This window comes from Chamaea fasciata, unplaced genomic scaffold, assembly GCF_029207755.1.
Source record: "Chamaea fasciata isolate MVZ Bird 193981 ecotype frontalis unplaced genomic scaffold, bChaFas1.0.hap1 SCAF_3, whole genome shotgun sequence".
Taxonomy (NCBI): Eukaryota; Metazoa; Chordata; class Aves; order Passeriformes; family Sylviidae; genus Chamaea; species Chamaea fasciata.
Window position 1 is genome coordinate 57398767 of NW_027094088.1, and position 17429 is coordinate 57416195.

A 17429-nucleotide genomic window follows, 5' to 3' on the forward strand; every position below is an offset into this window, starting at 1 on the left:
TAGGGTAAGTTAGGGATTTTTGGAGGACAAAGACTCCATCTGCTGACTGACTGTATCTGCTTGTCCTAATACTTTTTTCTTGGGAACAAAGCACTGGCTCTGGAGTCAGCAGAGAAAGAGTAACTCATGTCCATCCTAGTTGATGCATTTGTCTCCCAATGATTAAGAGGTGAGGGAATGGATTATTCACATATAAAGGTTTTTTATTACATAGATTACCAGGATGATAAAAATCTACAGAGCAAGCCCCAAATAAACCGGATATACAACCAGGGAGATGGTTTATTTTGGCAGAGTTGGAATGTCTTCCACAGGTGCTCAGAAGAGTTAGCTGCCTCTCCTCACTGGGAGGACAGCTTGGCTGGCTGCTTTCATTCTTTAGCTGGAAGACTTTGCTTAGTGTCAGGCTGGACACCAAGGTCCACATTAGGATTATTGTTTTCCTGAAAAGGGAAAAGAAAGGGAAGCTTTGTTATAAATAGCATCAAAACAGCAGAGATACAGAATCTTTGGTAGATTACAATTTATCAGTCTTTAGGCTATAGCAGTGAGGCTCCTTGCATAGCAAGCTTCCTTTTGACAAGGAAAGAATATTGTTGTGGTGTCTTGAATGACTGCCAGGTTCAGTAAGGCAGTCATAAAGCATGAAAAATGAAAAATAATGAGGAAAGCATCCTGCAAGAGATGGGATGCCAGATATACTTAAAACCAGCTATTTGGTGATCAACTGTTATAGAACAAAACATAGTGATAATGTATTATAGGGCAAAAGCTTGTATCATTGCTGTTGTCTATGAGGCCTGTCACAAGTGTTTAAAATTCCTAGTGGAATTTAGATGAATGAGAGCAGAATTGCAACCAGACATAAACACAGTGAGACCTGGGAGCACTGTGGTGATGTATGTGCAAACATACCAGTCGAGCCCTTTTAGCATCTAAAGCCCAGAAGAACCTTGTTTTTCTGGGCCAAGTTACACTGCTGAGCAGCTCCTGTCCAAGATCCAGTAAAAGGACCAGAAGCTGCTTTTCCTCTTACTTCCATGCACATGGCTTAATTTTAAACTGAGATCTTATCTTGAAACTTTGGCAAGTGCTCTAATCAGCAATATGTTTTATGACAGATCCATGGCTTCCTTAAAATGGCCAAGCTTTAACAGAAAGGAATGTTTTACAATGCTCAGATCAGGCTGCCTGACTTTAGGGAGAGATTCAGAGATCCTGAGAACCTCAGGTACACTGTATTGCTGCAGACCTAAGCAAGGTGCCTAACTCTTGGATAGAGTGATTCCTTCCAAACCCCTTCAGTGATCAACTCATATCTCCTGGGATCACCCAGAGTATTTGCCAACCTAACATCTTTGAAGAAACAGGTACAGATCATAGGTTTGTTTGCACCAGGAGGGTGGTTGCTATTAACACATTCCCAGAGCTCTTGATGGGTACTTCAGGCTGCCCCAACAACCTCCCTTTGCTTTTACATACAATCCAGCTCCTTTGGGGGCAGTGCTAATCAGCTATCTTTAGGCAACTGAGTTGCCCCTGAGCTATGCAGGTGTGATGGATAGTCAATAAAAACGGTCATGCTGTCATATCTCTCTGTATTAACAGCCAAAAAACCCCATTGTTACTTGTAAATTTGTGCCTCCTTTAGCTAAATAAATAATAAATAAATTTAAAATGAAGTGCTTTCTGTGTGTTGCAAACTAAAGTAAAACCCTCTGCTTTTACTCTGAAGGTGTTTTAGTGGAGACAGTTTTAGAACAAACAGGAGATGCTTTTTCATGCATTGTTCACCTCAGTTAAGGAAGTCATGGCCATGGGATATTGCCTGAAAAATGAGCATAGATTTCAGAGCTATTAGACACATCCACAAAATAAAAAATCCACCAAATGATTAAAAAAAAAACAAACCCAAAGAACAAAAGCTAAAACTTTCCTAATAAATAAACAAACCGGACTGAATCATACCTTACCCTCAGAGCAACCAGCATGATATGGGTAAAGTCTCTTCCCCACAGACGCCTTGTTCATATTACCTGCTGGGAGCAGCCTCTGCCTGAAGGATCCCCTTGTCTGGGGCAAAACTGCATCAGGGAGAGTGCCAAGGATTTCCCACCAAGCATGGTCATGATGCAATCTCAAACCCCTGTTGTGGTGCTATGTGACCCAGTAGCAAACATGCAGTCAGAAACCCCTCTGGCTGAAGAAGGATGGCTGAGTTGATGAGGAGGTGTCACCCTTGTGTTTGCCCCAGACAGCCTCAGTGACAAGCCTACACTGCTGAACACAAGATTCTGGGTTAGACAGACTGTGGCCTGACATGGCATAGCCTTCCTTATATTTCACCTCTAATAATTTTTATTTTTTAATTTGGATTTGTTTCTGTGTTACTTATTTTGGCTTTGTCTCTGCTCAGTGACAGAGATCGTTGGTTCTGATCAGCGGATTGTTGGAATCGTGATTCAGATATTCTTTACCCTGGGAATAATAATTCTCCCTGGAATTGCATACTTGATTCCCACTTGGCAGGGGATCCAGCTGGCCATTTCACTGCCCAACTTCCTCTTCCTGCTCTACTATTGGTAATGTTGCAGTCATTACTCTTGTCATTATTGCTATTACTATTTAAGCACCTTGAGAGTCCTGCTGTGGCTCCAAGTCTCCAGAGTGGAAGATGTAGGTTAGGAAGAAGATCTTTGCATATTGTGGACCTTGTAATTTGTAATTCCTTTTTAGTGAATCACAGACATCCATTACTTCAGTTCTTCTGCCCATAGTTTGCCTCTCTGATCAGCCACAACTGGCCTTTCACAGAACCCTACTCTGTTTATAAGGTTAACTTGATCAAAGTTTGTTTTTCCCATCAGCCATGAGACCCCACTTCTGCCTCCCATTATCTACTTAGTTAAAGTCTGACCTTGCCCTCAGGTCCCCTGAGCTGGGCAGTACAGCTGATGAGAAAGCAGAGCTCTAAGCCATGGTAATCACCTGTCTCAGTGCAGCCATTCTGTGGGATGGATCCAAAGAGACTAACCCATAGAGCCTCCTCTTGAACATTGCTTCCTGAAATGCTGCCTGCTGTGAACTTTAACACAATGAATCATCTTAACCCTGGGCTAGCAGAAACTGAAACACCCAACAGTGGTATTGCTTTGTGTTCAGTTTATAAAAGAAGTATGTGCAGATGCAACAGTTAGATTTCTGATATTCAGCTTTGCAGAGTATTGACGTAGTTTATTTTCTTCTTTCTTGCCCACTAGTATCAAACGTTTTACAGAAAGCTGAGTGGAAAAGCAGTCCTTAAAAGAGTTTTTTTGACTGAAAAAGACTGAAAAAAAATCTGTGTTTTGTGTTAACACAGGGTAAAGGATAAAAGGCTTTGGTTTACTTACGATGTTACAGAGTAAAAGCCTTATTTATGACTTTTGTGTTCTTACAGGGTGGTTCCTGAATCTCCACGTTGGCTCCTGACACGCAAAAAGGGAGAGAAGGCATTAAAAATCATGCGCAACATTGCAAAACACAATGGCAAATTTCTCTCACCACATTACTCAGAGGTACAATCATATGTTTGAGCTAGAGGTTTTTTCTAAGCTTTCTTAAGAAAGCTTATAACCTTCCTTGGAAGGTTCAGTGGTGTTAAAATGTATTCTCTTTAAGGGATGGACAACACTCTTGCAGAGTCACACCAGAGCAGTTTGTTGTCAGTCACACAGATACTTCGTTAATTGCAAAATGGGAAAAGTGAACTGGCTGGAAATATACAGCTGAAAAAAAATAACTTTGTAAAGCAAGGAATCAGGTCTTTCTTTTGTAACACTCCTATTTTAAATAGGAGTGTTACAAAACACGAGCAACTAACCTGAGGGGCAATGTTATTTCATAGCAGCTACCATTTTATCTGACAGAGCAAGTGGAGATAGCAGGATCCACTTTCCTGGCCCCTTTTCTAGAAGTTCCTTTTACAACTCTAAGAGAAAAGGAAAATAGATTTTAAGGATGAATTTGCTTCCATCCCAACAGGGAGAAAATACACTGCAAAGTTCACAACCGAGGAAACTCTGTCTGAGATCACTGTTCACAAAGTAGGCTGATATATTAGAGTTACAGTCCTTTGGCCAGTGGTCATGACAGACCTTGATAGGACTGATGCATTTCAAATAATGCTGTTGTGACATTGCAGCATTTGGCTTGTTCTGTGTTGGTAGCAAGTGTCTGGCTCTCAGACGATGATTACTGCAGCATTGGACTTCCAGTTCAGTGAGAACAGATGTGGTTAACTGGAGTGGTCATTAAGGTCCTTTTCAACCCCAAACATTCTATGATTCCTGTGCTGGGGACCCCAGAGCTGGATGCAGCACTCCAGGCGTGGTCTCACAAGGGCGAAGCAGAGGTGCAGGATCCCCTCCCTTGCCCTGCTGGCCATGCTACTTTGGATGCAGCCCAGGATACAATTGGCTCTCTGGGATCCAGGTGCCCATTCCTGGGTCATGTCCAGCCTCTCATCCACCAGAGATCCAAGTCCCTTCTGGGCACATCTGCTCTCGGTCTGTTCATTCCCAGCCTGTGTTGATACCAGGGGTTGCCTGGGCCCAGGTGCAGAACCTCGTTAAACCTCTTGTTAAACCTCATGAGATTACAAAAGGACATAGACCTGTTGAAGTGAGTCCTGAGGAGGGCCATGAAATGACTACGGGGCTGGAGCACCTCTCCTGTGAGGAAAGGCTGAGAGAGCTGGGGTTGTTCAGCCCAGAGAAGTGAAGTTTCCAGGGAGACCTTAGAGCTGCCTTCCAGTACCTAAAGGGGACCTACAACAGAGCTGGAAAAGGACTTTTGTCAAGGGCATGACGGAACAGAACGAGGGGGAATGGCTTCAGTCTGAAAGAGGGCAGTTTTAGATTAGATATTAAGAAGAAAATCTTCACTGTGAGAGTGATGAGGCACTGGAACAGATTTCCCAGAGAAGCTGTAAATGCCCCAATACTGGACACTGTTCAAGACCAGGCTGGGTAAGGCTTTGAGCAACCTGGCCTAGTATACAGTGTCCCTGCTCATGCCAAGGGAACTGGAACTAGATGAAATTTAGTGCCCCTTCCAACCCAAACCATTCTATGGCTCTACGAATTACTGTCTTTTGCTGGGGCATGTACACCAGTGTGATTTCCACATCCAGGTCAAAATTATGCAGTGCCAACTGTTTCCCAAGTGATGTAGCAGGAAGTTTGTGCTGCTGCAGCTTCCTCTCCATGTTCAGCCTTGCATTCCTACTCCCACTTCCCCTCTAAACAACAGCGTATCAAAGCATCATGTCGGAAAGACATGTCTTTCCTTGCTTTTTGTTTAAAATTGTATTTTTTTTTTGTTTTCCCAAAGTATCCATGCTTATGACTTTAAGCCACTCACAGCTGCAACAGATTAACCTCCACACATCTAGATTTGTGCTGGATCTGTTCCTGGGACCTTTTTAATATAGAATCTCTGTCATCCTTTGTGCTGTGCCCAGAGGAAAGAGAGCATCTCCAGGAAGTGCATGGGTAATGGATCAAGGGTATTTCTCACATTAACTGATATCAGACTTCTCTTTCATGAAGCAGCTCCAGAATTTCAGGCTTAGTGCTGCAGGTGTGGAGACTCAGGGGCAAGTGAGAGGCATTATCCCTCAATGCACTTGGGCTCAGATTTTCCAGGATGTCTGTATCAATTTCATCAGCCAAGTCCCTTACACAGCTCCGGATGTTGCAGCTTTGGGTTTTTGTTGGCATGCAGAAACCACAGATGACCTTTACATGAAAAAGGATAAACATTTGCTGCTTTTGCTTTGTGAGTTATGACACTGGTATAGGTCAACACCAGCCAGAACTCATCAAATTAACTGTAAATTATGAACCCTTTTTTCCCAGTTGCTCATATTTATCCTACCATGGAGAGTTTTTTCAAACTAATTTTCTAATTTTTGGTCTCTGTCCAAAACCAGAATGAAATGCAACCCTCTGAGTAGGAGCTGCTTCTTAAGAGAATTTTGCATCAAAACTTGTCCCTTTATCTATAGATTTTTTCCTACCCTATAGAACATATCTAGACTTTCTTGCATACATTAATTTACATATGTAAATGTTATATATATCCATGTACATATAAACCTGCATGGCCTATGAAGAATTGAGCATGCATAGAAACTATACACATAAAAATAATTGTGGGAAAACTGATATGTAATTTTGCTGGAACATGAAAATATGAGGGAAATATGAGGGAAGTTATAAAACTTCATGCAGGGTTTTCAGGTTGGGGTATCTTTGGAGACATGGCCTCTGTCACTGAATTCCTGACTGTTTTGGTGTGAATAGCAAACCTCTCCTTGACTTCAAAGAACAAAAAGAGGATTTTTTTCCCCTGCAAAGCATTAACTCTCCATAATGCTTTTTTCCTTCACCTATAAAAAAAGCGCTCAGTCATGCTTGGGGTTATTTTGACTTTATTAAGACATAAAAATACAAGTGGCAGTTGTGCTGAATTTATCTTTAGTCCTCTGGAAATCTAAAACCATATTTGCACAAAGTCACAACTGATGGCTGGCAGCCTGTTCTTATAAACAAGAGACATGGCAGCTTTATAACCATATTATGAGAGAGTCCAAGAGCAGTGCAGAAACCCAGCAACCTCAGCCTGCCTCACTAAGGACTCTGGCATGCAGCACAAGTGGCAGTGCTTTGAAGAAAACTTTTGGCTCTGGTTACAGAAGAAAAGTGAGAGGGAGTAGAAAGGAAGTTCAAACAAATGTGGGGTTTCTCTGTCTTACTTACAAAGCTTTGTGTCAGTCAGTTATGAAGAGTCATGTGTAAATACATCCAGCTAAATCTCACCAAAAAGCAGCTGTGCTATCATATGATATAATAAAACAAATAAAGGGTGAAAGCTTTTGAGCTGATGAGACCCCTAGGGCAATGCCTTTGGCCTTACCTGTGTTCTCATCACGGATCTCCACGTTACCTCGAGCTTCTCTGACTTTTCACTCCTGTCTCCCCTCTGACCTGGCCTCCTGCGCCCATGTGAGCAGCAGGTGCTGTGGTAAAAGAGGCCTCTTAGGCCTCCTCTCAGGAAGGGTCAATAATGGAGAGTTAAAGCAGCAAGGCTGCCTAAAATCCTTCTAAAACTGGCACAGCTGGTTTAACCCCATGCTCCCCACAGCTGATTTGAGAGCTGATAGCAATTCCAGCTGTGGCTGCCAGTTCTTGGGCAGTATCATAGCTGGCCCCTGCCTAAAACTGCCTCTCCCTTATCTTCCTTGTGTCTTCCTCACCTGCCACATGACCTTATGAACAAAGGGTTGCCACCTGGCTTGGACAGCAGGGTTAAAAACCGCTGGCCAGAGTTAAAAACAACCTAGATCAATGTAACTAATCCCTTTTTGGCCCTGCTACTATTCTGGCCCTGTAGCATCTACAACAATGAGTTTTAATGGGTAAACACGGGACTGTGTGAAATCCTGCTCTTTTCTGTTAGGGCTAAACCTTCTAACCAGTAATTTCATTGAGTGTCTCATTGTGATTGTATTGGAGGCAGCTGAGAACAGATTTATTGTACTTTGTAGGCAGTATGAGGACCATCAATTCATACTTAGCAGGTCATTTTTTTCAGGGTAAAAGCCATGTTCGGCACAGTGCATGTGTATTTTAAAATCCTCTGAACTTCACTGGTAGAATATTTTGTAGCACCCAAGCACTTTCACAGATCTGCTCTTTCTCTCACTCCCCTTTTCTTCTTGCTGCCCACCTGTGCTGCCAGTGATGTTCCCAAGCCCACTTCTTGCTGTTTAGCCCCTCTCCCCCTTCTTCCCTCAGCCCATTGCTTTGCCCTGTCTCCTCCTCTCTGCCACTCCTGGCAGAAGGCAATTCCGTGCCCAGTGGCCCTGATGTGACAATGACTGCTTATGACCTTCCAAGAAAACCCAGGTCAACAAGGAGGAAATAATTTTTCCACTCTCAAGTTAAGATTGGAGATTTTTTAATCGATTTTTGCCCAGTCACCATTAAGGAAAGCTCACAGCCGTATCCAGTTATTAGCTGTTCCAACACCTGTGCACTGCTCTGGAGTGCTATGAGCAGCAAACTGGCTTGTCAGCCCTTTGCTTGCTGGACTGGAATATTGCCAATCACTGTATTTACACAGAGACTCTGTCCCAGTGCCTGCCTGACTCCTGACAGCTGACTACTGCTCGCTTGTCTCCTCAGATCACCATTAGCAATGAGGAGGTGAGCAACCCGTCCTTTCTCGACCTAGTGAGGACTCCCCAGATGAGAAGGAACACACTCATCCTGATGTACGCCTGGTGAGTGCCCATGTCAGTCCAACTTGTTACCTGGGTGGAGGGTTTTGAGGAAGGATTTCCTTGTTACTTTTAGGGTCTCTCCGGCTGCTTGCAATCATTCGTTTGCCTCTCAACACTTTTTTCCCCTTTGCTGTTTAGGTTCACAAGTGCCCTTATCTACCAAGGGCTTGTCATGCGCCTGGGAATTATAGGAGGAAACCTCTACCTGGACTTCTTCATCTCAGGAGCTGTGGAGCTGCCCGCCGCTATCCTGATTATAGTGACAATCGATCGCATTGGCCGGCGCCTCCCCTTCGCCATGAGCAACATAGTGGCCAGCGTCGCCTGTCTCATCACTGCCTTCCTGCCAGAAGGTAATTCCCTTCCCTGTGTCGGGCTCCTCAGGTCAATGGCTTCTCTCTGGCACCCCCTGAGTGAGGGCAGTGAGAAACACAAAACTGCAGCTAAAAGTAAAAGCATCTGGTGACACAAGCAGCGCACGTTATTTGCATATAGACGGCCCCGGGCGTGGAATAGCCGAATCTTTGATGGTTTATGAACAACAGCTGGGCGTAGTCTTAGAGAAAAGGTATGTAAAGGTCCTGTACTTTCTTTAAAGGCAAATGTAAGGGAAGAATATACAAACATAATGGGAAAATGCATTCCCTGACGTGGAACACACTTAGCGATGTAAGAAATCAGTGATTTTGGTGAGTCATCTTGGTAGTCTTTTTCTTTACAAAGAAAACAATGCGAACCACAACACAATGTAGGGGCTGTGGTAGGCATCACAGAGATTGTTGCCTTGCCCTCACTCTCCCAGGTGTTTGGACAATGCTAAGAGGCTGGGAGAAAGATATGTCTTTTGATTAAGCTATTCTTATCTGGTTTCAAGGACAGCTAAAAGGTCTGATATTGCGCAAGGGCTTCCCAGCACTTCTTTCTTTAAATTGTTTCCCTGCCATGGTTTGGTGTGGTTTGGTTTTTTTGGTGTTTTGTTGTTTTTTTTTTTTTTTTTGGGGGGGGGAGGGGGGTGTTTGGGATTTTTTCTATCCCTAGGGAGGCTTTGGAGGTGCTTTGAATTGTATATAACCATAGGATTATGCTCTGTTTTACTGTAGCTGGAGACCAGCAGCTCAATGGACTTGAGAAAGGCTTATTCCTCCCCAGAACTGTTCCTATCAAAGGGGGGGACAGTCCCGGCCATCCTAAGAGGTTTTAGTTTCTCAAGGTATATCGTAGGGCTGCCAACAGCCTCCTCTCAGTAGGAGAGGACAGCCTTGGGATTAAGATACTTGCAGATTGGACACTAAAGGTCCAAGTCCTGCTTTGAAGAAGTCTATTTATACAGATGGAAAAAACTGCAGCTTTCAGCTGTGAGCCCCATCACACTGTGTTGCTCACACAGTTCGAGTCCCCTGGCGGAGGGAGGATCCTCATGGACGTCACCATCACCTTGGGACTCTGATGGACTGAAGGGGTGCCATGGAGATGATGTGGATTTGTTTTATTCTTTCCAGCATTTGTTTTTCTTCTATGTTTTTGAAAACAGAATTCTTCAGGGCAAAAGCAGTGTCTTGCAACACGGGATGAAGTTTGATGGTGGTTTGTTTGGTTGTTTTGGAAGGGAAATAAACCCAAGTGTCTCATTTTTGGTTCAGAGAAAACTGAAATGTTTTCTTGTTCTTCCACTGAAGGTTTGAAAAAACACAATCATTGCCAGAGCCCTCTCCAGTGGCAGAGCTCCCCTTTGTGCCAAGTTCAGGCTTGTTGTTTCACTTGCCTCCCTGTCTGCCTAGACATGGTTAGACAATGCAGGAGACTGTCCTCTCCCAAGAGCGTGACCGTGCTTGTCACATTCCTTGTGATGCACTTGCAGAGGGCATCAGCTCTCCGGAGAGGGGCTGCTCACAAAGAGAGGGGCAGCTCTGTCCTGCCACGTGTGGGTGACCACCACATCCCTGCTGATGTACAAGGGCTTCCCACTGATGTATTCAGGGCAGTGGCTGCTCACCAGAGCTGGAGTGGGGCTGGGGGAGCTAGGCAGAGCCAACGGGGCAGTGTCAGGTAGAGCCTGTGCCAGGTATGATGGAAAGAGAAGGGAGGATGATGAGGAGCAGCCTAATTGGGAATGTGTCTAATGTTCAGCGGCTAGAAAAATTACAAAGGGTAGGTGGACTGCTCTAGGGAGAATTATTTTGCTGCAGCCTTCCTGGAGGTTTTTAAGAGATGTGTAGATGTGGCACTTAGGGACATGATTTAGTGGTGGAGTGGTAGGGTTGGGTTAACAGTAGGATTCAATGGTCTTAAAAGCCTTTTCCAACCTAAATGATTCTGTGATTCTATGCAGCATTAGAGATACCTTCCTTGTGGTCAGAAGGCTTTGGGAGGTGACTCAACAGTGTTTCTTACAGCATAACATGCCTATAAAGAAAAATACTCCTTTCTGGAGCACAATTTGGATGTGATCGTGGAAGCTTATGATGGTTATTCTCCCGCCCATGCTGTTATGCCCCACCAGCATTTTGAATCAACCAACTCTAGTGATTTTTAATTCTCCAAAGCAGCCTCACATAATATTTGAAATCAATAAATGCCAGTATAGATTGATAAGTACAGCAGTGGCCTTTCAGTCTGATATACAGTGTTCCTGTGGTAGAATTTCTGCTGACAGGGCCTGGGGCTCTCAGAAATGCTCTGCTGGTGTGGCAGAGCACATTTCACACAGAAGTGTTTCTTTTTGTATGGACAGATATCCCATGGCTCAAAACAACAGTTGCCACGCTGGGAAGACTGAGCATCACAATAGCTTTTGAAGTTGTCTATCTAGTGAACAGTGAATTGTACCCTACAACACTGAGGTATGTCAAAAGCTCCCAGGAATCTTTCAACTTTTTTCCTGGGCTTTTCTCCATTTCCTGTTTCACTGTCCTTTAGTTAAACTTGGTTTTCTCCAGAGTTTCCCAGCTGAATAGCCACTGCCTAATGTGGATGGCATATACTGAAGAGATAATTTTGGAGCTAAGTCTACATTCTGCTTCTTAAACTGCTGGTTATTCTGTTTGGTAGCACCTCTCTAATATCTGGTACTTTTTGTCTTTTGCAGAAACTTTGGTGTTTCCCTGTGTTCAAGTCTGTGTGATCTTGGTGGAATCATAGCCCCATTCCTGCTTTTCCGATTAGCAGCCATTTGGTTGGAGCTACCTCTAATTATTTTCAGTAAGATTTAATTTACACTATACTTTTGGTTTAAATATCCTTCTCCTAACAGAGCTTTTCTTTTGGGGTTAAAGTAGTATGTAGCCTCATCTCCTCCTCAGACCAGCATTTCTCCACCCTTATGCCTGGAAATGTGATTTCTCTGCACTATGTGGAAGAGCTCAGGTCTGTTTAGGTAGCTCTGCTGAAGTGCTGTAAGACTGAGAAACCTTAAGCTATGTTCTGTAGTTGCATGGGAGTCTGTGGCTAAACCAGACTTCTAGGAGGCAGAAGTGACTGTAAAAAATCAAAATTAAAAGGATAGAATAAGAAGGGAAATTTTCACCAATGACAACTTTAGCTGGGAACATAAACTTTTGTCTTTTCTTTGGAAAGACAAAAGACATTTTAAAAGATTATCATTATTTCAAGAAAAGACACAGAAGTACAGTGTTCACATTATCTAATTATTAAATTCTGCTGCTTTTGAGGAACATATGAATTCCTTCTCTTAAGTAAACAGCTACAAAATCAGAGAGGATCAGAGTGATCTGTCAGAGAACATTTGATTTTTTGCTGCTGCCCATCTATTTTTTACTTAACCCATTATGTAAATTATATCTATGCAGGAAATTATTCCAAAATATCTATTCTTAATTCATATTGTATCTGAATGCTGTTCCCCAAGGAGGAGTTTTTATTCTGAATCACATAATTTACTTTGGCCATGGATAAAGGAAGAGATTTTTTCAGGAAAATCTCAGTGATTTCAGGAAACACAGATACAACTACATGACAGATGAAGAATTTGAGAAAAGGCAGATTTGTTCTACGTGAGGAATACCACCCTGGTTCTCCTGCTGTTTTCATACACTTGGCCATGTGCACTTATCTCAGGTTTTTGACTTCTAAGATCTCCCTTTGGGGAGATCAGGCTGCAAATGAGCTCCTGGTCCTCAAGTGATTTTGTAATAGGCTAAATTAATGTAATACCTCTGTGTGATTGATTAGAGTAGGTTAATCTGAACTAACTGATGCACTTAAAATATCTCACTTCAAACTCAATCTGAATAAACTTTTCTCAGTGGGTAAAAGCTGAAAATAAAAAAAAAAGTAACAATGTTCCTATTGCTTTTATATTTCTTCAATGTCCATTGTAGGTATTCTTGCAGCTGTCTGTGGCCTTCTAGTGTTGCTTTTACCAGAGACAAAGGGAATCTCATTACCAGAGACACTGGAGGATGTGGAGCAGCTTCCAAGGTATGAGATGTATTTTCTTACTTATACTTGGGTGAGGTTTCCTGAGGATGTTCTCCTCTGATTTTACCAACTGTTATAAAGTATTGACGTTTTCCAGTGTCAAAGTACATTCCCTAGTTAGGTAGATGCTATGAGCAGGTGGTATTTTCCTCAATATAAACCTGAACTTTGCAGTATCACTAAGGAAGACTATTAAAAAAAATGTATGGTGATAAAATCTGTATTTTTCTCAGAGAGACACAAAGTTGTCCTATGCATCTCTGGAAGCAGAAAGCAATAGTGCACAAGAGAGGTGCTGCAAAGCATAACCTGCAACACTCTGCTCGAGAAAACCAGTCATTAACTCAGTCCAAGCATCCTGTGAAGAAGGGCCCCTTATCATGGATGCAATCTCCCAATTTGTGAAGTCATTTAAAAGTCACATTTGAGATGGATTTATTGCTGAGGAGTTGTAGGCATATCTCTCCCATCCCTGGCACACAGCAAGCCAGACTCTTCACTGCCCTGTAGACATGTGGGAAATATTTACACCTTGACTAAATCATTTGGGGATCTAGTGCTATACATTAATGTTTCAAGGAGAGGCTTTGGATATTACATTAACAACTTTTGCCTGATTCAATGCACAAACTAAAGAAAGAGGAAATTTTCTATGCCAAAAAATAATCTTTCAGTACTGCAGCTCGAACTACAACTTGAACTACACATTTTTCCGTTTTTTTTTCACACTTCTACTTCTCTCCCCTTCTGTTTCAGCAGTCATTTTGGAAAATGTGGCAAGAAACGGAAACACCGGGACACCAACTCTTATATTTGACTTTTGAAGGACAGCACTGAGCTAAGAACTTCGTTCCCATACTGGGAATTTGTTGTCCATCTGCCACCACTTCAAAATTTGCTGCAGAATATGGATTAAACTTAATATTCTCCTTCAAAGCACAAGGACATTTAATACAAGTAGTGTATTTTTCTATGAATATGGAATAAATACTTTTTTTTTCTGAGTATGCTGTTTGCAAGAAGGGACTGTGGTTCTTCACAGAGAGCAGCACAGCTTTAAAAATATGGAATGTCCAGCTCAGTGACCTTGTATTCATTTTTGTATCTATTTGAGACATTTGTTTACTGTTTTGTTAGGACTTACATTTGTGTGGGAAGGATTTAAATGGCAGTGCTTGTTTAAGATTGAGATGACCTTGAGGAGGAGAAGATGATTATTTTAACCTGTTCCCCTTTGCTCCTGAAGAATCTGGACCAATAGAAGTTATGATAGCTAAAGAAGGAGGGTGCTGATGAGGGTGACTCTTTCCCTGGTTGAGAGGGATGAAAATCAGCAGTGTGTGTCAGGAGAATGAACTTAACTCTGGTCTGATTGTCACCCATAGGGACCCTTTTCAACAAAAGCCTTGCTTCCCTCCCTGTTCAAGGGCTTTCTGAAATGTGGAAGCAGTCCTCCTCACCTTTCCAGGGCTTTATGTAGGTATCATACCCTGCACAGGGCATTAGCTCTGCAGGACAGATTGTCCTGCTGCCCATTAGCGCCTTTTCCCAGACACAGTTGGGGTTCATGTGACACCACTCATCTCTCCAAGGGAAGTGCTTCTGCCTGGTCTCCTCTGTTGAATGCTTTTTCAAATACCTCTTTCAAGAGCATGCTGACTTTTTTCTTTGCAAATCATGCTCTCTGCCCATCCCTACAAACCGAATTCCTTCAACCCTCACCACTGCCAAGATGACCTGCAATTTCTGTCTTCTGTTTATTATCACTATTTGACATCTTTCTGTCTTGGGGACAATTTTTTTTTGGGTTGTTGACAGAGATGTCAAGCTGTCTTGGGCAGGGATGAGCCAGGAGCTTTGGTTATGGAGGGAAGTAAGTGTTAATTGGTCCTTTGAAGCTGACATGTAACAGAATAACTCTCTGGCTCTGCAAGCAGATTTCCTTTCTCCTGTATGACCTTCATCAAGAATTGTGTCCTGGCCACTGTCCGATGAACAATACACTCCTTGCAGGGAAAGACTTGAAAAGACGTGGCATTCAAAAGGTATCCTGTTACCAACAGAGAAATAAATAAAAGAAAGTCAGTGAGATGTTGTAAAGGACCTTATAATCTCACAAAACCCCACGTTTGGCACAAGCAAATGAGTTTGGAAGGTTTATACCACAAATCAGTAGCACGACAGTACAGTCAGTGAAAATGAATGACTACTGCTCCAGTCTCACCATCCTAAAAGAACAGCAGGATTTCCTGTGGTGAGGAATATATTGTGCGTTTCAACAATTCCCAACTCTTCCTGCCTTTTCCCAGCAACTGCCCTTATCACCAACCCTTCTGGAGGAAAAGAGGACCTTCAATAATAATCCCAGCCTAATGTTTGCACACTTTAGGCAGTTAGTGATAAAGGCCTGTCTTTCAAGGCTCTTTCTAACTTACTCTGAGGTCAAAGGTATGCTTAGCAAAGTCAGTAATGACTTAGAGATACGAAACTAAATGAATATCTCACAATACATACAACTAATCTGGAAGACGCCACACAAAACTGGAGCTATTGCTACAAGGAGAAAATTTCTCCTAGACCAATACAATCTGTAGATAGCTGGAGATGATAGCCCAAGGCTGGCTGGCAGAGACCAGCCCTGAACTGGAAGTGATTCACAGTGTGAAGTGATCACAAGTGATGCTGGATGAGCTGACCCACCCTCTTCCATCTAGTGTTTCTTCTCTGTGATTCTCTTTTTAGTTGGTGTCTTAAACACTTTAGCAGCTAGAGAAAGACTGCAGAGATCTTCTTAAGTTATGACCTTCCAAATAAATGTGAATTCTATTTGACAGCTTCTTCAGTTTGTGGCAACTAAAATGTGTTGAGAAATGAGAGATGCAAAGACTTGTTTCCTCCTTTCAGATTATGCTTTATTTTGTATAGCATTATGTGTTGCTCAAAAGATAATGTAAGTGATAAATTTTGGTAGGTAAAATGGCTTGGGGCAGTGCCAGATGTTTGAATATATATATTTCTTAAAAGATTGTTTTGTAAAGGACTGCAGAAAAAAGCTTATGTGTATGCTTTGACTTCTAATCTAGTAATGCTTAGCAACTTCAGGTGGTTTGTATTTGGTAATTGCTCCTGTGCTAACTCTTATCCCTCACAGGGATTTTGTAAGTTGAAAAAATCCTTCCATCTCTGTGAGACTTTGTGTTGCCCCCTGAAGATGTAGTGCGTATGTAAGGTGGTGTATGACCAGTGGTTTGGTAATGCTGGCACTGCACTCCTGTGGGGGAGAGAGGACAGATGAGGTGGTGGTGGTACCAGATGAAGAGCTTCAGCAAAGGAGAACCCCAAGCAAAACCAGCTGCATGGAGGTGGATGCAGACCACAGGACAGGCTGTTTGTTTAAAAAAAAGTTATTCTAAACTCATATGTGCCTCAAACCGCTTAATACTTACAGAGAAGTCCTACAAGCTTCTCAGGAGGCACAGCAGTGTCCTCCTAAGATGCATGTGTGGACACTAAAATGGCTGTTGTGACCCAGCTCACTCAGTGAGAGGCACCTCTTTGACGAGGGCCTGAACTCTGTCATCTATAATTGTCCTGCATGTGTATCCTCCAGAGGCATAGTGAGAGATGTGAGGTTCACAAGAGACAAAGGGTCACCGTACCATCACCAAAGGCACACGAACAATGTTACCTCAGAAACTCTGTTGTGTTTTTCCTGTTGGCAAAGAGGTTTCTTGGACCAACAAACAGATGAAAGTGATATTTTGGGTCAAATGTGCCACTGCCATCACATGTGCCTGCGTTACTTTAAGCAGCCTGTGCAAATGGTTACCAAAAAAAGTGGCATTTTTTATTGCCACTGACAGTCTTGCAGAAGGAAAAGATCACAACGGGCACCGTTTGAAGGGTTATGATTTGGGACTTTTGTGGCCACTCAGGCGTATCCAGGCACTTCTAGCCAGTTTGGCAAGGAGAGCAGGGCCAATGGTTTCTCTGTCTACAAGCCAGGTATTAAACATGCCTTCAAGAGTTCACATCTGAAGAGCTTAACAAATCAAAGTCCAAGCTGCAACACAGAATTTCTGTTGTCAGGGAAGCATTGTACAAAACTCTTGGCTGGCTTAATGACCAAAGTGGATATATATTGAAAATATGCAGGAGGGTATTTGGGCTCAGTGACTCCCTCCGACCAGACAGGTGTGTGCTTTATCAGAGCTGCTCCTGCTCAGGAAGGCAACGCCCTGGTGATTTCATCTCCCAGAGCCAGACTCCAGATGTAGAAGCTTCAGAAATCAGCCTGCAACCTAACTATGCTCAATAGTTCTTATCTCCCTTTAAAGCAATGGGACAAAAAACCAAACCAAACCAAAATTCCTAGGATGTTTGGATAACACATCTCTTCTGCATACACAAGCCCGCAAAAAAAAAAAAAAAAAAAAAAAAAAAAAAAAAAAAAAAAAAAAAAAAAGAAGAAAATTTTAAAATTATGTGCAGCTTGGCTTGTCTGGGAGTGCAGAAAATGGACAAGACAAATCCCTCCCCAGGAAGCAGCTGTGTTACTTGGACTAGACTCAGCACACCCTGGGGATGCTGCAAGGACCCCTGCAGAGCTGGGGGTCTTCATATGCCTGTGGGGAGCTCCCTGGTTTATATGCCAGAGGGGTAG

The 17429-nt window shown here is 42.8% G+C and overlaps 1 protein-coding gene and 1 long non-coding RNA gene across 4 annotated transcripts in view; one reads left to right on the top strand and one right to left on the bottom strand.

Annotated features, from left to right (window-relative positions):
* The window catches only part of SLC22A3 (solute carrier family 22 member 3), a 29364-nt gene extending 12125 nt beyond the window's left edge, over positions 1–17239 (top strand). The window contains exons 4-11 of one of the 2 annotated variants that reach the window (XM_066179122.1): positions 2417–2582; positions 3440–3557; positions 8232–8329; positions 8468–8682; positions 11061–11169; positions 11415–11527; positions 12667–12766; positions 13523–17239. In XM_066179122.1, the coding sequence (XP_066035219.1) occupies positions 2417–2582; positions 3440–3557; positions 8232–8329; positions 8468–8682; positions 11061–11169; positions 11415–11527; positions 12667–12766; positions 13523–13583 (980 nt within the window). In that variant the 3' untranslated portion in view covers positions 13584–17239. The remainder of the gene's footprint in view (positions 1–2416; positions 2583–3439; positions 3558–8231; positions 8330–8467; positions 8683–11060; positions 11170–11414; positions 11528–12666; positions 12767–13522) is intronic. The other variant, XM_066179123.1, reaches the window with a different exon arrangement.
* On the bottom strand, positions 149–7152 carry LOC136286957 (uncharacterized). Of its 2 annotated transcripts, XR_010720037.1 has the most exons (4): positions 6961–7152; positions 3393–3467; positions 1795–1828; positions 149–443 (listed from the first exon to the last, which is right to left on the bottom strand). It is a non-coding gene; the product is annotated as an uncharacterized lncRNA (long non-coding RNA). The 2 variants fall into 2 exon arrangements; XR_010720036.1 differs by lacking the exon at positions 1795–1828.
* Positions 17240–17429: the final 190 nt, after the last annotated feature.